The 21,214-nt window shown below is 42.5% G+C and overlaps 1 protein-coding gene across 5 annotated transcripts in view; it reads right to left on the reverse strand.

The window, feature by feature from the left end:
- USP4 (ubiquitin specific peptidase 4) overlaps positions 1-21,214 on the reverse strand; it is a 48,864-nt gene that overhangs the window by 18,617 nt on the left and 9,033 nt on the right. For 3 of the 5 annotated variants that reach the window (XM_059939618.1, XM_059939621.1, XM_059939617.1), the window contains exons 7-10: positions 5,072-5,212; positions 4,125-4,242; positions 2,093-2,266; positions 28-186 (exon numbers count right to left, since the gene is read on the reverse strand). In XM_059939618.1, coding sequence (XP_059795601.1) covers positions 28-186; positions 2,093-2,266; positions 4,125-4,242; positions 5,072-5,212 — 592 coding nt within the window. Of the gene's footprint in view, positions 1-27; positions 187-2,092; positions 2,267-4,124; positions 4,243-5,071; positions 5,213-21,214 lie in introns of those variants that run through there. The other 2 variants (XM_059939620.1, XM_059939622.1) reach the window with 2 other exon arrangements.

The raw sequence follows: 21,214 nt of genomic DNA on the forward strand, positions 1-21,214 counted from the left end.
TTTCTTCAAAAGTCTTCAATATCATACCGCATCTGGCCGCCCATTGGCATCCTTCAGCTCCAGGTACGGTTTTTTCTTCACTCGGTTCAGATCTTCGTGCAATCCGTCTAGAAGAAAGGCTAACAGCTCCTGAGAGTCTTGTTGTTGGTAGCCAGAAAACTGAGGGGCAAAACGTCCCACCTGAGTCTACAACAAAAGCAACCACATCAGAAGGCATAAGTTATAAAGAACCAGTGAAGTCAGATAGGAAATTGTCATCAAAAATAACTTTGGGCTTCCCTGGTGGCACAGTGGTTAAGAATCCGCCTGCCAATGCAGGAGACAGGGGTTTGAGCCCTGGTCCGGGAAGATCCCACATGCCGCGGAGCAACTAAGCCTGTGCGCCACAACTACTGAGCCTGCGCTCTGGAGCCCGCGAGCCACAACTACTGAGCCCATGTGCCACAACTACTGAAGCCCGTGCGCCTAGAGCCCATGCTCTGCAACAAGAGAAGCCACAGCAATAAGCCCGCGCACCACAACGAAGAGTAGCTCCCGCTCGCCACAACTAGAGAAAGCCCGCATGCAGCAACGAAGACCTGACACAGCCAAAAATAAATAAAATAAATAAATAAATTTATTTTTAAAATAAATAAATAAATAACTTTGCAGTCTGCTGGTACCGTAAGGGAGAACACCCTTGCTCCAGTAGCCTGATTAACTCCTCAAGGGCCTAAAGGTCAGCAGTTCCTACCAGAGAGAAGAGGGCTAAGATCTGAAATCCAGGACAACTACAGACTTGGAACTTGGGCCACTACCCTAAGAGAGGAGTAAAGAGTGACTCCCTCAGTAGCCACATCTCCTAAGTACAGACACGAATCCCTCTCCAACCACCTTCTTTGGTTCAGAGTCTCCCTAAGAAGTTTACAAATGGTACCTGCATCAGCCAGAGGAATCCTCTTAGCCCTAAATAAGAGCACTGTACATAAGAGCCCTCCTAGCCCTAAATAAGTGTCTGCCTTGTATTGCTCTACACTACTGATCCTCAGAGTGCAGTGCCCAACTAGTGGCATTAGCATCATCTGAGAGCTTGACAGAAATGCACCTTCTCAGGCCCCACCCCAGACCTTCAGAAACAGAAACTCTGGGAATAGTAATTTGCATATATTTCCCAGGGATTAATGTGACCATGGGAATGAAAAGAATTTGTTTTCAATTTCAGTAAACAATCTAAGATTTTAATTTTCTCATTGAGCTTAGGTGCTATATTTTTTTTCCTCTGTGAATCAGATGCTTCATGAAGGTTCCTTGAACCAAACAGGATTTCCAGATTTCAACACATGGAGGCAAGGCACTTCCCCCTCAGCAGCGAAAAACATTCAGGGCAATGGAAGGTTGAGATGCTCCAAGTGCCCAATGCAGTTCACCCATCTTCCCATCTTCCTAGCTGAGGGACCCAAGTGAGAACTGCCCCTCATACCAACATCCGACAATGTCAGCCCAATTCCTAACTTAGGGGACCCAACTCAAACCACAGTTGGTATACGTTCCAGTCTCAGAGAACCTGGGAGCACCCTTCAGATGATACTGGAAATTAGATTGAATTTTTATGGTCTGCTTAGGGTGTCAACCATTTAAAGAATGCCACTGTAGGGACTTCCCTGATGGTCCAGTGGTTAAGACTTCACCTTCCAATGTAGGGGGTGTGGGTTCGATCCTGGTCAGGGAGCTAAGATCCCACACGCCTCGCAGCCAAAAAACCAAAACATAAAACAGAAGCAATATTGTAACAAATTCAGTAGACTTTAAACATGGTCCACATCAAAAAAACTTAAAAAAAGAAAGAAAAAAAAAGAATGCTGCTGTAGAATACAGCATTCTGAACAAGCAGCTTACAATACAAATGATTATCTGAAGTATCCTCGGCCCAGAGGTGGGGGCTGAGTCACTTAAGTGTGTGCTAAATGACTGAACAGAAAAGAAGGATCTGATCATGTAGTGCTTTTAGCCTCAGAGCCCATCTTAATCCCAAAATGCAGTAAAGGAATGCTTCATTACAACACGAAACCACTCTCCCTAAAATAGGAAAAAGGAAGTATATACGTCAACCTACTTTGAACATGCGAGGTGCCACATGAGCATCCCTTCCAGACCACATCTGCTTAATGAGCTCTGCATAGGCCTCTGCAATTTCCCCTTTCATTCCCAGAGGGTTGTCCCTGTTGATTTCAGCCTCATACTCATCTTTGAGAAAGTAGTCGGTCAGTGGTGCAGTGTTGCTTAAGCACTGAAAGAGAACACGATCACAGCTTACACCACTTCTGGAGAGCACACAGAGACACAAGATAAACCCAGTTCTAAACGACCAGTGAGGGTCACGCCAACAAAATGAAGTGCTCAGCAGATTCTCTGAAGGGCTCATAACAGTAAGGCACAGTCTCCCAGAGGCTGGTGGCCACACTGTGACTAGCCTCCCAGGGACACTGTTTTGGAAGGAGCTCACACTTACTGCCTAAGAACTGTTTCTGAGACAAGCTCTCTGAGGGCAAAAGCTGTATATCCCAAATGCCTGACACACAGTAATTTTCTATTCAGTGGAAGATAATAATTTTAAGATGATATTTTTTTTTTATTGGAAGTGACTGAGACATTCCACTATTTCATGAGAAGGCAAAATATAAGTAAGCCGAAGGCAAAATGTTTTACTAGAGCCAAAACACTATGGGTGGGAAAATCAGGATAATTAGAGAAAACAATAAATAATACCGTACCTGTGTATATTAATTTTAACTCCTTAAATTAAAAAATGAAGGTGGGTATTGGATTTTACCAAATGAGCTTTCCTACATCTATAGAGATGATCACATGGTTTTCTCCTTCATTCTGTTACTATGTTAAAAGACTGATTAATTTTTCAAGTGTTAAACCAACCTGGTTTTCCTAGCACAAACCACATCTACTTGTTATGTGTTACCACTTTTATTTAGATATCATTGATTTTGATTTGCTAAAATTTTATCTACATTATTTGTGTCTACAGTTATGAGATACAATAGTCTAAAATTTTTCTTTTTAGAAATTCCTTGTCATATTTTGGTATCAGAGTATCCTGCCTTGTAAAATGATTTGGGGTGCTGAAAGAAGATAGGCATGACTGGTATTTCTGCCTTAAATCTTTGAATACATTCACCAATTCACAAGAATTTTCTCTTTAACCACTGGGCAACCAATCAGTCATGCCATATAATAAAGCCCCAATAAAAATTCTGGACACCAAAACTCAAGTGAGTTTTCATACCTGGCAATGTTCCATGCCTACTGTTACACATCAATGCCAGGAAAGTAAAGCATCCTGACTCCACAGGAAGAGGGCAACAGAAGCTCTGCACTGAGAACCCTCCTAGACTCTGCCCTACTCCCTTCTTAACCTTGCCTAATTTTAAATCTGTATCCTTTCCCTATAACATACCATAACTGTGAGTATAATTACTTTTAAGTGAGTCTACAAGTCTTTCTAGCAAATTAACAAAACTGAGGGTGGTCTTACGGAGCCCCAAACTTGCAGCTGGCGTCAGAAGTGAAGGCAGTATTAAGGACTGTGCCCTCCTAACTTTGTAGTTGGACCCTAACTCCAGCCCATGCCCAAAACAGTACCATCACATAGTATGTGCCCAAAAAATATTTGATGGATGAATAAATGAGGTTTCAAAGGGAGGATTTTAGGATTTTCTCCAAGCAGGGGCATGAGGTGAGACAGCTCGCTGGTGAAAAGATGGTCAACTTCAAGCAGGAATAATTTGGCTTAGTACCAGCTACTGTGAGTTCTCATCCCATTAGAGACCAACCAGGCAAGTATTCCAGTACTTTCTGAGATCATTCCCTAATGGTCAACAAAATTCAACATACTTTTACTGTAAAACCAAACCTAGAACTGATTAAGAAGACATTTTGAGGCCAGGAACACTGAGGAGGCCATTCTGTACTACCCAGTGGGACGTGCCTTGGCAGGGATCCCTGAAGTACTAACAAAGGGTCGTTAGGGACCCCTGGGAGAGGATCCTCCCAACACCTTAGAGGCCGCTCCCACCTGAGCCTCAAGTACTGTGAAGACACAGTGTTATTGAGATGGCAGCTCTGCCCCCTACCTGCAAGGCGGAATTCATGAAGCAGGTGTTCCCCAGGTTTCCAAGTCCACAGAGCCCAGGTTGTACATGAGTTGATGGGGACTCCTGACAATTATACGAAGCAGAGAAGCCAGATCCACTGGAAAACATAACCCACATCAGCAATAAAAGTGAGTGCTGCTCACATGCCCTCAGGATGCCTTTTAGGGCTCCGCCGGGGCCTCTAGAATTCTCACTTGATAATAACCCCGTGATACAAGGTCTCTTTACTCCCCTCCCCAGCCCTCCAGCTCCCCCAACCCCCTGCCTTGATTTGACATGATAACGGGTGGTGAGCACATCCTTAAGGGGAGAAATGCTGTTTGAATCCTTTGCTCTCAGGCTTTGGCAAATGCTAATTTTGTATCCCTCCAGAAGGCTAACTGCCAGGTGACGTCGGGGAAGAACACTGGTTACCAAGATCAAAGCTTGCACCTGCCACCACCCACCAGGCCACACTCAGTCTTGACTGTGCCTGAGTGTGCATGCACTCTCTCTCTCGCCTGACCTTCCTCTTCCACCCTGTCCGTGCTATATGGCAGGTGCTCCTGAAACACTCGGAGAAAGGATCACAGCCATGCAGAGGGGAAACAGGCAGGGTCCTCCCACAGCCAACAATCATCCCCGCATAGCTATTCTGCCAGACAGCCAGCCCATTCCTTCACAGACAAATGCAGTGACCCCCATGACCACCAACTGACTTAGGCTGTAGGGAAAACACCAGCTCACAGGAAGAAAAGCAATGTACATCAGAACTAGGAGGCACAATTTACTGTGGGTATGAAATGGAGCAAGAAACCACATGCAGCATGTTCCCATGGGGAGCCCTAATCCCACTATGCTTAGTGTAGCAGCAGAGGAGCTGTCCAGGTACGGCCTGGGAAAGGACTCAGAGGGAAGGGAAGCAAAGTGAAAGGACCTGCTCTTACCCCCTGCTGATACCGGAACTGTGCATCCCAGAGGTGTTAGTGCTATCACCATTTGAAATGGGAGAGGCAGATACTGAGGAATAGGGACTTGCTGATGATGTTGGAGAGGTAGTAAAATTTCTGCTAGGCGCAGTGCTTGATCTGGGAGAGAGAAGCAGAAACAATGCTACTGACATTTTGCAAAAAGCAAGCCCTATTTAATGCCTTAGGTCTCTTCTCAAGAAATAAATGTTCTCCATACTCAGTTATTTAAAATTAATTGCAAAAAGCCCATTTTCATGCTAATTCAAGACAAATTTTATTTAAGTGAGAGTAAAGAAATTAATTGATCTTCCTGTCTCATTCATCCACATGGTCATATACTGAATCTTTCAGTATATGAAATGTTTTATATATGTTTTAGTATATGTTTTATCTTTCAGGATAAAACACAAGGTTGATCTTCAGGGCATCCTAGTTTGATTTACAAATGATAAGGTTCCCTAAATTTTAAGAGTTACCAGTGAAAGACAAAGAAAAATGGTAATAAGAGATGAATTTCCCCCAAAGTACTTGACCCAGATTAAACAGGTGGCCATTAAGTATAACAATAGGAAAATGGCAATTTAGTTTCACTGTGCTATTTGAGGAAATTCCTTTTGTTTCCTTAAATTTACCAAATGTGAATAACCTCTGTTTCAAACTCATGTTTCAATATTTTTCATAGCATCTTATTTTAGATTTATTCCTACTTTCAGATTAATTAATTCAAGGGCTAACTGACCCAAATCGTAAATTGATATCAAACGGGACTTCCCTGTCGGTCCAGTGGTTAAGACCCCGTGCTTCCACTGCAGGGGGCACGGGTTTGATCCCTGGTTGGGGAACTAAGATCCCACATGCCGCACGGTGCGGCTCCCCTCCAAAAAAAAACTGATATCAATTTTATCATATTTTCTACTAAAATTCATATAGGAGCTGTCTGCATTGTTTCAAGTATGTACAACTGTGATTTTCCTTCTAGATTTGGGGTTATTTTTAGAAAAGAGAAAATAATTAAGATGCATTGTCCCTGCAGAGTGCCCAACCTCATGTGATCTGATGTCAACCAGGGTTCTCCTTGAGAAGACAGTGGGACGTGGCAACAAACATGAGTGATCCTGTATCCACACTGTAGGCAGATGTCAGGGAACTATCCAGGGGCCTAAATGGGCGTCAGGAACTGAGTTCTCCTTCACATTCTGCGGTCACAGCAAGGGAGGGGGAAAGAGGGCTCCCCAGCCTCTCACCCACCCATAAGGAAACGCACCTTCTCTAATCTTGAAGAGCATCTGCTTCACTGAGCCTCATCTCAGCTGCAAAGGAGTCCAAGAACTCAGGCAGCTCCTTAAGTAAGGCTTGTCAGAGCCAAGGGCACTCTCTTCTGCCACACAGGTGACTTAAGCATACACTTGAGGCCTGTCTACTGTGATGCCGGTATGCCCAGCCTCCTATGCAGGCAGGAAAGTCACTACCCAAGACTGGTCTGATATGGCAGACTCAGTTATCTCAGGTCTGGAGATACTACAAGATAGCGAAATTCAATTTCTGACATACAGTACCTCAAGGCACATGGCTTAACACTCCCTTTTTTAGTAACTGTTCACTGGTAACTTATTTTATTCCCTGAACTTAAAAGGGCAAAAATCCATATAAAGCCACTACACATATCCAAGACCTATCAACTTAAACAGACAACATTCTGGTTGAAATGAAAGAAAACAGGGAATTCCCTGTGGTCCAGTGGTTAGGACTCTGCACCTTCACTGCCAAGGGCGTGGGTTTGATCCCTGGTCAGCAAATTGGGATCCTGCAGGCCACACGGAGTGGCCAAAAAAATAAATTTAAAAAAACAAAAAAAAGAAAAAAGAAAAATTTTATTTGACATTCGTTTAAAATGTTCTAGAAAATACTGCCAGTAGTTTTCAGAGTAAATTCGGTCAAAAAGAAATCCAACAGTGATTACATAAGGATATTTTTTATATGCTTGAAAACTTATATAATACAAAGTTTTTGTTTGTTTTTTTACTCTACCTTTGACAGACAAATCAAAAAGCAAGACCTCTGTACAGAAGTGACTTGTAACTGAGAAACGCTTGGGCACTTGTCACTTGTCACCAGGCAACTTCACAGCACACCCTAGGGCACTGCAAGCCGGGAAGTAGGCAACGGTAGGAAACGCCTGACGTGAAGCAAGACCTCACTCTCAAATGTGACCGAGTCTCATGCAACAAACTTTCTGAAAACAGAGGTTACATCTCCAAATAAGGATCCCTCTGCTCCTAAAAGATACTCTGGTTAAGCCTCTGGTCTCCTGGCACCTTTCTACTGAGATATTTCCTGATCCTAGGCATGTCCAGTCATTATCATCACAACGAAAACATGCCCTGACCTATGGCTGAATCTCTGTAACATATTCATGCCTGCCCTCCTTGCTCCATTGCTCTCTGCTTGCCTCTCAGATGTTCTCCAGGCCAAATGCCACTCTGAGGATGAGTCCACTCTTTAAGCCCACCCTCTGACCTCAGGTATTCAGAGGCCAGCATCTGGCATTATCATTAGGACAACAATCAACTCTTAGCCAGAATTCTCACTGCCTTCACAACATCCTAAGCTGTGATCTCCCCGTCCACCAACAATGTTAACCCTCATATGCATGTAACTCAAATCTCTATTTCAGGAACACTGGCTTCTTCCAGCTCTGGGCAAGCAGCCTTTAAAGGGGACCGTGGTGCAGAGCTAACCAGGCCTTATAGACATAAGGCAAGTAAAGTTAGAGAGAATTAAAGAGTTAGAGAGGGGCTTCCCTGGTGGCTCAGTGGTTGAGAATCTGCCTGCCAATGCAGGGGACACGGGTTTGACCCCTGGTCCAGGAAGATCTCACATGCCATGGAGCAACTAAGCCTGTGCACCACAACTACTGAGCCTGCACTCTAGAGCTCACGTGCCACAACTACTGAAGCCCGCATGCCTAGAGCCCATGCTCCACAACAAGAGAAGCCACCGCAATGAGAAGCCGGTGCACTACAACAAAGAGTAGCCCCTGCACCGCAACAAAGAGTAGCCCCCGCTCACCGCAACTAGAGAAAGCCCGTGAGCAACAACGAAGACCCAACGAAGCCAAAATTAAATAAATAAAGTTATAAAAAAAAAAAATAAAGAGTTCGAGAAACAGAAAAAATGAGGCCAGATCTATAGAGAACCTTGGAAGCACTAACACAGAGGCTGGAGCAATCCACAGGAAGGAAAAAACCATCTGAAAATGCTCAGAGTTTACCAGGTGGCTCTCACTAGTGAATAAAGGAGCTGAATGAAAACAATTTCATTATGTTGTCCTCCTGCCAGGATATATGTAAAATTGATTCTACAAGTGGGTTAAAAAAAAAAAGGATTAAGCCAATCATTGTCTTTCCCTGGATGACATACTCACTTGATGTACTTTCCCATTCCCTCAATTTTATCGTGTGTCGTCTTTGACAGACAACGTACTACTGAACAGGGCTGGTTTAAAAAACAGAAAGTCTGATTTGAGAGCTTGTCTTTTTAATGAGTTGAACCCATCTACAGTTATTCTAATTACTGTTACAGCTGAACTTAATTCAATCTCCCTTATTTTCTAATAACCATACTTTTCAGTTGTTTTTTCCCTTCTTTCTTGCCTTCCACCTGAGTTTCCCTTTTTTATTTTATTTATTTATTTTATTTTTAATTTTTTTATTTATTTGCTTTTATTTTTGGCTGTGTTGGGTCTTTGTTGCAGCGCAGAAGGAAAACCACATTCACAGACAGACAAAATGAAAAGCCAGAGGACTTTGTACCAGATGAAGGAACAAGATAAAACCATAGAAAAACAACTAAATTAAGTGGAGATAGGCAACCTTCCAGAAAAAGAATTCAGAATACTGATAGTGAAGATGATCCAGAACCTCGGAAAAAGAACAGAGGTAAAGATCAAGAAGATGCAAGAAATGTTTATCAAAGACCTAGAAGGATTAAAGAACAAAGAGAAATGAACATTACAATAACTGAAATGAAAAATACACTAGAAGGAATCAACAGCGGAATAACTAAGGCAGAAGAACGGATAAGTGACCTGGAAGACAGAATGGTGGAATTCACTGCCACGTAACAGAATAAAGAAAAAAGAATGAAAAGAAATGAAGACAGCCTAAGAGACCTCTGGGACAACATTAAACGCAACAACATTCGCATTATAGGGGTCCCAGAAGGAGAAGAGAGAGAGAAAGGACCAGAGAAAATATTTGAAGAGATTATAGTTGAAAACTTCCCTAACATGGGAAAGGAAATAGCCACCCAAGTCCAGGAAGCGCAGAGAGTCCCATACAGGATAAACCCAAGGAGAAACATGCTAAGACACATAGTAATCAAACTGACAAAAATTAAAGACAAAGAAAAATTATTAAAAGCAACAAGGGAAAAATGACAAATAACATACAAGGGAACTCCCATAAGGTTAACAGCTGATTTCTCAGCAGAGACTCTGCAAGCCAGAAGGGAATGGCATGATATATTTAAAGCTATGAAAGGGAAGAACCTACAACCAAGATTAATCTACCTGGCAAGGATCTCATTCAGATTCGACGGAGAAATCAAAAGCTTTATAGACAAGCAAAAGCTAAGAGAATTCAGCACCACCAAACCAGCTCTACAACAAATGTTAAAGGAACTTCTCTAAGTGGGAAACACAAGAGAAGAAAAGGACCTACAAAAACAAGCCAATAACAATTAAGAAAATGGTAAGGGGCTTCCCTGGTGGCACAGTGGTTAAGAATCCACCTGCCAATGCAGGTGACACGGGTTCGAGCCCTGGTCCGGGAAGATCTCACATGCTGTGGAGCACCTGGGCCCGTGTGCCACAACTACTGAGCCTGTGCTCTAGAGCCCGCGAGCCACAACTACTGAGCCCGTGAGCCACAACTACTGAGCCTGCAAGCCACAACTATTGAGCCCACACACCTAGAGTCCATGCTTTGCAACGAAGAGTAGCCCCTGCTCGCTGCAACGAAGACCCAAAGTAGCCAAAAATAAATTAAATAAATAAATAAAATATCATTTAAAAAACAAAAGAAAGAAAATGGTAATAGGAACATACATATCGATAATTAACTTAAATGTGAATGGATTAAATGCTCCAGCCAAAAGACACAGGCTTGCTGAATGGATACAAAAACAAGACCCATATATATGCTGTCTGCAAGAGACCCAATTCAGACCTAGGGACCCATACAGACTGAAAGCGAGGGGATGGAAAAAGATATTCCATGCAAATGGAAATCAAAAGAGAGCTGGAGTAGCAATACTCATATCAGATAAAACAGACTTTAAAATAAAGAATGTTATAAGAGACAAGGAAGGACACTACATAATGATCAAGGGATCAATCCAAGAAAAAGATATAACAATTATAAATATATATGCACCCAACATAGGAGCATTTCAATACATAAGGGAACTGCTAACAGCTATGAAAGACGAAATCGACAGTAACACAATAATACTGGGGGACTTTAACACCTCACTTCCACCAATGGACAGATCATCCAGACATAAAATTAATACGGAAACACAAGCTTTAAATGACACAATAGACCAGATAGATTTAATTGATATTTATAGGACATTCCATCCCAAAACAGCAGATTACACTTTTTTAAAAAAATTTCTTGGGGCTTCCCTGGTGGCGCAGTGGTTGAGAATCTGCCTGCCAATACAGGGGACACGGGTTTGAGCCCTGGTCTGGGAAGATCCCACATGCCGCGGAGCAGCTGGGCCCGTGAGCCACAACTACTGAGCCTGCGCTTCTGGAGCTTGTGCTCCGCAACAAGAGAGGCCACGATAGTGAGAAGCCCGCATACCGCGATGAAGAGTGGCCCCCACTTGCCGCAACTAGAGAAAGCCCTCACACAGAAACGAAGACCCAACACAGCCAAAAATAAATAAATAAATAAAAATAAACTCCAATCTCTTTAAAAAAAAAAAAATTTCTTTAAGACTAAGTTTTGGGGTTTTTAAAATAAATTTATTTATTTATTTATTTATTTATTTATTTAGCTGTGTTGGGTCTTCATTGCTCTGCATGGGCTGTCTCTAGTTGTGGCGAGCGGGGGCTTCTCATGTTGCAGAGCACGGGCTCCAGGCACACAGGCTTCAGTAGTTGTGGCACACGGGCTCAGTAGCTGTGGCTCGCAAGCTCTAGAGCGCAGGCTCAATAGCTGTGGTACACAGGTTTAGTTTCTCCGCAACATGTGGGATCTACCCAGACCAGAGCTCGAACCTGTGTCCCCTGCATTGGCAGGCGGATTCTTTTTTTTTTTTTTTTTTTTTTTATTTTTATTTTTATTGATTGATTGATTGGTTGCTATGTTGGGTCTTCGTTTCCGTGCTAGGGCTTTCTCTAGTTGCGGCAAGCGGGGGCCACTCTTCATCGCGGTGCGCGGGCCTCTCAGTATCGTGGCCTCTTTCGTTGCGGAGCACAGGCTCCAGACGCGCAGGCTCAGTAGTTGTGGCTCACGGGCCTAATTGCTCCGTGGCATATGGGAACTTCCCAGACCAGGGCTCGAACCCGTGTCCCCTGCATTAGCAGGCGGATTCTTAACCACTGCACCACCAGGGAAGTCCTACACTTTCTTCTCAAGTGTGCATAGAACATTCTCCAGGATATATCATATATTGGGTCACAAATCAAGCCTCAGTAAATTTAAGAAAATTGAAATCATATCTTTTCCGACCACACCGCTATGAGCTTAGAAACAAATTACGAGGAAAAAAACGTAAAAAACGCAAAGACATGGAGGCTAAACAATACATTACTAAATAACCAAGAGATCACTGAAGAAATCAAAGAGGAAATCAAAAAATACCTAGAGACAAATGACAACGAAAACACGACGATCCAAAACCTATGGGATGCAGCAAAAGCAGTTCTAAGAGGGAAGTTTATAGCAATACAAGCCTACCTCAAGAAACAAGAAAAATCTCAAATAAACAATCTAAACTTACACCTAAAGGAACAAGAGAAAGAAGAACAAACAAAACCCAAAGTTAGTAGAAGGAAAGAAATCATAAAGATCAGAGCAGAAAGAAATGAAACAGAAACAAAGAAAACAATAGCAAAGATCAATAAAACTAAAAGCTGGTTCTTTGAGAACATAAACAAAACTGATAAACCTTTAGCCAGACTCATTAAGAAAAAGAGGGAGAGGACTCAAATCAATAAAATTAAAAATGAAAAAGGAGAAGTTACAACGGACACTGCAGAAATACAAAGCATCCTAAGAGACTACTACAAGCAACTCTATGCCAAAAAAATGGACAACCTGAAAGAAATGGACAAATTCTTAGAAAGGTATAACCTTCCAAGACTGAACCAGGAAGAAATAGAAAACATGAACAGACCAATCACAAGTAATGATACTGAAAATGAAATTCCAAGACTGAACCAGGAAGAAATAGAAAATATAAACAGACCAATCACAAGTAATGAAATTGAAACTGTGATTAAAAATCTTCCAACAAACAAAAGTCCAGGACCAGATGGCTTCACAGGTGAATTCCATCAAACATTTAAATAAGAGCTAACACCCATCCTTCTCAAACTTCCAAAAAATTGCAGAGGAAGCAACACTCTCAAACCCATTCTATGAGGTCACCAAAACCAGACAAAGATACTACAAAAAAAGAAAATTACAGACCAATATCACTGATGAATATAGATGCAAAAATCCTCAACAAAACATTAGCAACCAGAATCCAACAACACAATAAAAGGATCATACACCATGATCAAGTAGGATTTATCCCAGGGATGCAAGGATTCTTCAATATACGCAAATCAATCAATGTGATACACCATATTAACAAATTGAAGAATAAAAACCATATAATCATCTCAATAGATGCAGAAAAAGCTTTTGACAAAATTCAACAACTATTTATGATAAAAACTCTCCAGAAAGTGGGCATAGAGGGAACCTACCTCAACATCATAAAGCCCATATACGACAAACCCACAGCAAACATCATTCTCAATGGTGAAAAACTGAAAGCATTTCCTCTAAGATCAGGAACAAGACAAGGATGTCCACTCTCGCCACTATTATTCAACACAGTTTTGGAAGTCCTAGCCATGGCAATCAGAGAAAACAAAGAAATAAAAGGAATACAAACTGGAAAAGAAGAAGTAAAACTGTCACTGTTTGCAGATGACATGATACTATACACAGAGAATTCTAAAGATGCCACCAGAAAACTACTAGATCTAATCAATGAATGTGGTAAAGTTGCAGGATACAAAATTAATGCACAGAAATCTCTTGCATTCCTATACACTAACAACGAAAGGTCAGAAAGAGAAATTAAGGAAACAATCCCATTCACGATTGCAACAAAAAGAATAAAATACCTAGGAATAAACCTACCTAAGGAGGTAAAAGACCTGTACTCAGAAAACTAGAAGACACTGATGAAAGAAGTCAAAGGTGACACAAACAGATGGAGAGATACACCATGTTCTTGGACTGGAAGAATCAATATTGTGAAAATGACTATACTACCCAAAGCAATCTACAGATTCAATGCGATCCCTATCAAATTACCAGTGCCATTTTTTTACAGAACTAGAACAAAAAAAATCTTAAAATTTGTATGGAGACACAAAAGACCCCGAATAGCCAAAGCAGTCTTGAGGGAAAAAAAAGGAGCTGAAGGATCAGACTTCCTGACTTCAGACGATACTACAAAGCTACGGTAATCAAGACAATATGGTACTGGTCCAAAAACAGAAATATAGATCAATGGAACAGCATACAAAGCCCAGAGATAAACCCACGCACCTATGGTCAACTAATCTATGACAAAGTAGGCAAGGATATACAATGGAGAAAAGACAGTCTCTTCAATAAGTGGTGCTGGGAAAACTGGACAGCTACACGTAAAAGAATGAAATTAGAACACTCCCTAACACCACACGCAAAAATAAACTCAAAATGGATTAGAGACCTAAATGTAAGACCGGACACTATAAAACTCTTAGAGGAAAACATAGGAAGAACATTCTTTGACATAAATCACAGCAAGATCGTTTTTGATCCACCTCCTAGAGTAATGGAAATAAAAACAAAAATCAACAAATGGGACCTAATGAAACTTCAAAGCTTTTGCAAAGCAAAGGAAACTACAAACAAGACGAAAAGACAACCCTCAGAATGGGAGAAAATATTTGTAAATGAATAGACCAACAAAGGATTAATCTCCAAAATATATAAGTTCATGCAGCTCAATATTAAAAAAACAAACAACCCAATCCAAAAATGGTCAGAAGACCTAAACAGACATTTCTCCAAAGAAGACTTATAGATGGCCAAGAAGCACATGAAAAGCTGCTCAACATCACTAATTATTAGAGAAATGCAAATCAAAACTACAATGAGGTATCACCTCACACAAGTCAGAATGGGCATCATCAGAAAATCTACAAACAACAAATGCTGGAGAGGGTGTGGAGAAAAGGGAACCCTCTTGCTCTGTTGGTGGGAATGTAAATTGATACAGCCACTATGGAGAACAGTATGGAGGTTCTTTAAAAAACTAAAAATAGAATTACCATATGACCCAGCAATCCCACTACTGGGCATATACCCAGAGAAAACCGTAATTTAAAAAGACAGGGACTTCCCTGGTGGTCCAGTGGGTAAGACTCCACGCTCTCAATGCCGGGGGCCCGGGTTCGATCCCTGGTCAGGGAACTAGATCCCACATGCCGCAACTAAGACCCGGCGCGGCCAAATAAATAAATAAATAAATAAATAAATAAATAAATAAAAGACAGATGCATGGGCTTCCCTGGTGGCGCAGTGGTTAAGAATCCACCTGCCAATGCAGGGGACACAGGTTCGAGCCCTGGTCTGGGAAGATTCCACATGCCGCGGAGCAACTAAGCCCATGTGCCACAGCTACTGAGCCTGCGTTCTAGAGCCCGCAAGACACAACTACTGAGCCTGAGTGCCACAACTACTGAAGCCCGCGCGCCTAGAGCCTGTGCTCTGCAACAAGAGCAGCCACCCAATGAGAAGCCCGCACACCGCAAGGAAGAGTAGCCTCTGCTCGCCACAACTAGAGAAAAGCCCGCGCGCAGCAACAAACACCCAATGCAGCCAAAAATAAAAATAAAAATAAATAAATAAGTAAGTAAGTAAGTAAGTAAGACATATGCACCCCAATGTTCACTGCAGCACTATTTACAATACCCAGGTCATGGAAGCAACCTAAATGCCCATCGACAGACGAATGGATAAAGACGACATGGTACATATATACAATGGAATATTACTCAGCCATAAAAAGGAACGAAATTGGGTCATTTATAGAGACGTGCATGGATCTAGAGACTGTCATACAGAGTGAAGTAAGTCAGAAAGAGAAAAACAAATATCATATATTAACACACATATATGGAAACTAGAAAAATGGTATAGATGAACTGGTATGCAGGGCAGAAATAGACACACAGATGTAGAGAACAAACGTTATGAACACCAAGGAGGGAAAGTGGCGGGGGTGGTGGTGGTGGTGGTGGGATGAATTGGGAGATTGGGATTGACATGTATACACTAATATGTATAAAATAGATAAACTAATAAGAACCTGCTATATAAAAAAATAAATTAAATTTAAAAATTTTTTTAAAAAAAGGAAAGGTTTGTTTTTTTTTTCCCTTTCACCTCCCAATGGTTATTCTTCCGTTCTTCTTTAGTTTACAAATCCCAAGTTTTAGTTAGAGCCCTTCCAACTGCTAAAAGACATTTCCCAGACTCCTTTGAAACCAGGTGTGGTCATATAATTGGCCAAAGAGATGTAAAGGCAGATTTTCTATGTGATTTCTGGGAAATCTCTTTAAAAGGAAGGGGCATGTCCTTCTTCCTGATTCCTCCTCAGCTACTTGAATGCAGGTATGATTGGTTCAGCTCCAGCGGTCATCATGGACCCTGAGTTGACCACCTTTAAAGTTGAAGCCTCGCACAGTAGAGCAACATGACAAAACAGCTGGATTTCTAATAACAGCAGCATTGAACTGCCGACCTCAGAAATTCTTTTTGGAAAGATATAACCGTGTACGTTGCTCGACATGCTAATTTTCAGGTCTTTCTTCATTGCCACCAAAGCTTTCCTAATCAATACAACATGTTACATAAAAGATGTAAATTCTACTTTTGTATTTCTGGTAGTTACTCCACTAACTTACTAGGATCTATAACTGTTTTTATTTTTCCCCATCAGTTACTTCAACTTATTAACTACATTTCCCTGCAAAAGTAGTTCAGGACATTCTCATCTCTCTGTACTGCTTCCTGTCTCCTCACCTGTCTTCCATGTTGGGATTACCCAGTATTTACTTCTGGATTGTGTTATTGATAAAGGCTGCTTTCTTAAACTTTTCTTCTTACTATTACTAAACTTTTTTTAACTTTTTATTGAAGTATATTACATAGAGAAATATATACATTATGAGAGTACAAAAATCAAGACATTCCTGGGAATTGCCTGGTGGTCCAGTGGTTAGGACTTTGCGATTTCATAGCCATGGCCTGGGTTCAATCCCTGGTTGGGGAAATAAAATCCCAAAAGAGGCATGGCACAGCCAAAAAAAAGAATCAAGACATTCTCACCAAGCGAATACCCCTATATAACCAGTACCCTCAGACCAAAAAACAGGACAGCACCACCCCCCAGGTGTCTTCCTCATGCTCCCTTCAGTCATGATTCTTCCCTAAGCTAACCTCCATCATGACCTTGACACCCATAGATCAGTTTTGCCTGTTCTTAAGCTTTATATCAAGGGACTCAAACAGTATGCCACGTTTTGTGTCTGGCTTCTCTCATTCACATGGTTTATGAGACTCAATGTTGCTGTGGCTGGAGAGAATTCTATTGCGTGCATACACCACAATTTACCTATCCATTCTATTTTTGGTGGACATTTGGGTTAGCTCCAGTTTGTGACTATGACAATCTGTGCTGTTGTGAACATCTTTGAATGTATCTTTAAGTGAATGTGAGATGTATTTCTGTATGCCTAAGAGTGGATTGCTGGGTTGTAGAATATGCACACAATTCGTCATTTAGTACTTTTTGCTAAACCTTCTAAAGTCACTATACCAGTTTATATGCCCCATCAGCAGGGTCCAACACCTCTACAACACTTGACACTGTCTTTTTCATATAACCATTCTGGGGGATGTGCAGAAGCACTGCATTATGGTTTTAATTTGCCATTTCTGGATGACTGCTGAGGTTGAGCACCTCCCCATATGCTCACTAGCCACACGGTAGCCTCTTTTTTTTTTTAATTTATTTTAATTTATTTATTTTTGGCTGTGTTGGGTCTTCGTTGCTGCATGTGGGCTTTCTCTAGTTGCGGAGAGTGGGGGCTACTCTTTGTTGCAGTGTGCAGCCTTCTCATTGCGGTGGCTTCTCTTTTTGTAGAGCATGGGCTCTAGGTGCACGGGCTTCAGTAGTTATGGCATGAGGGCTCAGTAGTTGTGGCTTGCCGGCTCTAGAGTGCAGGCTCAGTAGTTGTGGCGCACAGGCTTAGCTGCTCCGCGGCATAAGGGATCTTCCCAGACCAGGGCTCGAACCCGTGTCCCCTGCATTGGCTGGCAGATTCTTAACCACTGCGCCACCAGGGAAGTCCGGTAGCCTCTTTCTTAAAGTGACTGTTATAGGTTTTCTTGCCCTTTTTTCTAGAAGGGGTGTCTGACTTTTTCTTACTGACATTAAGGGGTTTCTTTGAAATTCTGGATATAAACAATCTGTCAGACATACGTATTGCAAATACCTTTCTCACTCTGTGGCTTGCCTTTCCACTCTTTTAGAACAGTCCTGAATTTAAAAGTCATCCACTCGGGCTTCCCTGGTGGCGCAGTGGTTGAGAATCCACCTGCCAATGCAGGGGACACAGGGTGGTCCAGGAAGATCCCACATGCCACAGAGCAACTAAGCCCGTGAGCCACAACTACTGAGCCTGCGCTCTAGAGCCCACGTGCCACAACTACTGCAGCCCGCGTGCCTAGAGCCCTTGCTCCGCAACAAGAGAAGCCACTGCAATGAGAAGCCTGCGCACCACAACGAAGAGTAGCCACCACTCGCCACTAGAAAGAAGCCCGCACACAGCAACGAAGACCCAACACAGCCAAAAATAAAAATAAATAAATTTATTAAAAAAAAAAAACCTTAAGGAAAAAAAAAAGTTATCCACTCTATCCATGTCCTCCGCTATGGTTTGTGGTGCTGTGTCTTGTGTAAAAAATCTTTGCTTACTCAAAAGTCATAAAGTCCTTGCTTTCCTGGTCAACGGAACACTTCACTAGTTGTATACTCTCCCTTGCACCTTCTGGATTTTACTGCCTGCTCCTGGACGCTAACACTACTTCCCCGAAGAGGTTTTCAAAGAGGAGCTCTGTGTAGAAAACTTTCTAAAGTCATCTATGCCAGAGAAAATTATCTTTACATTCAGATAACAGTTTAGCAGGTTTTAAAATTCTAGTTTTAAAGTTATCTTACTTTGGGACTTCCTTGGTGGTCCAGTGAGTAAGACTCCGCACTCCCAATGCAGGGGGCCCGGGTCTGATCCCTGGTTGGGGAACTAGATCCCGCACGCATGCCGCAACTAAGAGCCTGCGTGCCGCAACTAAGAGCCGTGTGCTGCAACTAAAGATCCCGTGTGTTTGGGCTTCCCTGGTAGCACAGTGGTTAAGAATCCACGTGCCAACGCAGGAGACATTGAGCCCGGGTCCGGGAAGACCCCACATGCCGTGGAGCAACTGAGCCCGTGCGCCACAACTACTGAACCCAGCGCACCCTAGAGCCCGTGCTCCGCAACAAGAGAGGCCACTGCAGTGAGAAGCCCGCATGCCGCAAAGAAGAGTAGCCTCCACTCGCCGCAACTAGCGTGCAGCAATGAAGACCCAACACAGCCAAAAATAAATAAATAAATTTAAATAAATAAATAAATAAATAATAAAGATCCCATGTGTCACAACTAAGACCTGGCACAGCCTAAATAAATATTTAAAGTTTTCTTACTTTGATACTGAAAAAGTATCTCCTAGGTCCATTGTGGCTGTTGGGAAGTTTGATATTAATCTGCTTCTCACCGTGACTTTCTCTTTCAAACAGATTTGACATTTTCCCTATATCTTTGTTGTTAAATTTCAATCTAACGTGTCTTGGTGTGGGCTGTTTTTTCTGTCGTGTTTAGCATTCTTTACATTTAAGATGTATTCTCTTTTATGATTTCTGAGAAACTCTTGGTCATTATTTCTTCTAACATTTTCTTCCCCTTGTCTGTCATTTCCTCTCTGCTCCTAAGATTCCTATTATCTGGACACTGACATTTCTACTCCCATCCTCCACAGCACTTTTCTTCTATTATCTTCCACCTCCTTAACCCCTAGAATTCTTCAACCTGACCTTCTGACTTCTACACTTAAGTCTTGAGCTACATCCATTCTGCTACTCAACCCAGCCCCTGAATTCTCTGTTCCCACGCAGGTATCTCCTTGTTCCTGTTTCATGTACCCATTTCCTCTTTTTCTTTAGGATTTCCATTATGCTTCTTCCATCCTCCTAAGCAGCTGGGAATATGAATTCTGCTCCAACTAGCACAACCTGCCAATTTGTCACTTTCCTTTAATTCTGACTATACTTGCCAGCTTCTCGTGGCTCCCTGTGAGCCGTTCACCAGGTGAGATCACCCCACTCCTCACTCACCACACCCCTCAAATGAGCTCCCCACCTCATGGAAAGGCAAAGATGGAAGCTAGAGTCTCAGAAGGATCACAGGCCGACCGCCCCAGCATCTCTTGGGCCTCATCCCCTCAGCCCTCCTGTCATTCCTCCAAGCACCAGTCATAACAAACTCCTGCTGGCCTTCAACCAGGCCTGCTCTGCCTCAGGACTTCTCCATCTGCTGTCACCTCTGCCTCACAAAGCTGTTCTCCACACCACACTCACTGCTGATTCCCTCGCCTCCTCCATGACCATGTTCAAATGGTACCTCAGTGGGGCCTCCCCATCAGCCTGTTTAAATATGCCCAAAGCCTTAGCACTTGCTAATTTTCTTCCCTGATTTTTTCCCACAGTACTTGTAAATCTTCAGACGTGTATTTTTTAAATTTATTTATTTTCTGCTCCTTGAGGATAGAGACTTTGTTTTGTTTATTGCTGTATCCTTGGCATCTAGAACAGTGTCCGGCACTACTGAGGGAGTAGGGAGGCGAATGTGCCTTAGGACTTCTGCTCTGAGCTCATTCACCATTGGACACCCTCTACCAGGAGACTCAAACCTTCAGGGCATCTCAATGAGGCACTGCTCTTTTCCAAAAGCTGTTTCCCTTCACTGGAATCTCTTAGGCCTGAGGGTATGGAAGGGATGGGGAAAAGCAACAGTAGGAAGAGAAAAAGGCACAACTGAAAACAGTCTCCCTTGGCCAGTACGCACAGGCTCTTCCACTCCAAGCTGTCAACCCTACCTCACTGACTAGAATCCAAGCACCTTCTCCCAAGGGGGTTGTCGCAGTTTTTATGTTATTTTCTCTTGGTTCTGTGGCATTTCCATTCCAAGAAGGGAGTCAGAAGGCTGGGCTAGTATATTTGTCTCCTATGGCTGCTGTCACAAATTACCACAAACTTAGTGGCTTAAACAACACAAATTTATTATCTTACGGTTTTGGACGTCCAAAGTCCAAAATTCTTCTCACTGAGCTAAATCAAGGTGTGGGCAGAGCTGTGTTCCTTGGTGGGGGCTCTAGGGACTTCTAGAGGCTGCCCACCTTCCCTGGCTCATGGCCAGTCAAGTCTTTCTCACACTTCACCACTCTGACTCTGCTTCTGCCCTCACATCTGACTCTCCTGTCTCCCTCTTTCATTTATAAGGACCCTCATGATTATACTGGGCCTACCCAGATAATCCAGGATAATCTCCCCATCTCAAGATCCTTAATCACATCAGCAAAGTCCCTTTTGCCATGTAACCTAACATATTTACAGGTTCTGGGGATTAGGACATGGCCTCTGGGGAGGGACATGATCATTATTCTGCCTACCATA

The sequence above is a fragment of the Balaenoptera ricei genome, chromosome 11 (assembly GCF_028023285.1).
Source record: "Balaenoptera ricei isolate mBalRic1 chromosome 11, mBalRic1.hap2, whole genome shotgun sequence".
In the NCBI taxonomy this organism is placed as follows: Eukaryota; Metazoa; Chordata; class Mammalia; order Artiodactyla; family Balaenopteridae; genus Balaenoptera; species Balaenoptera ricei.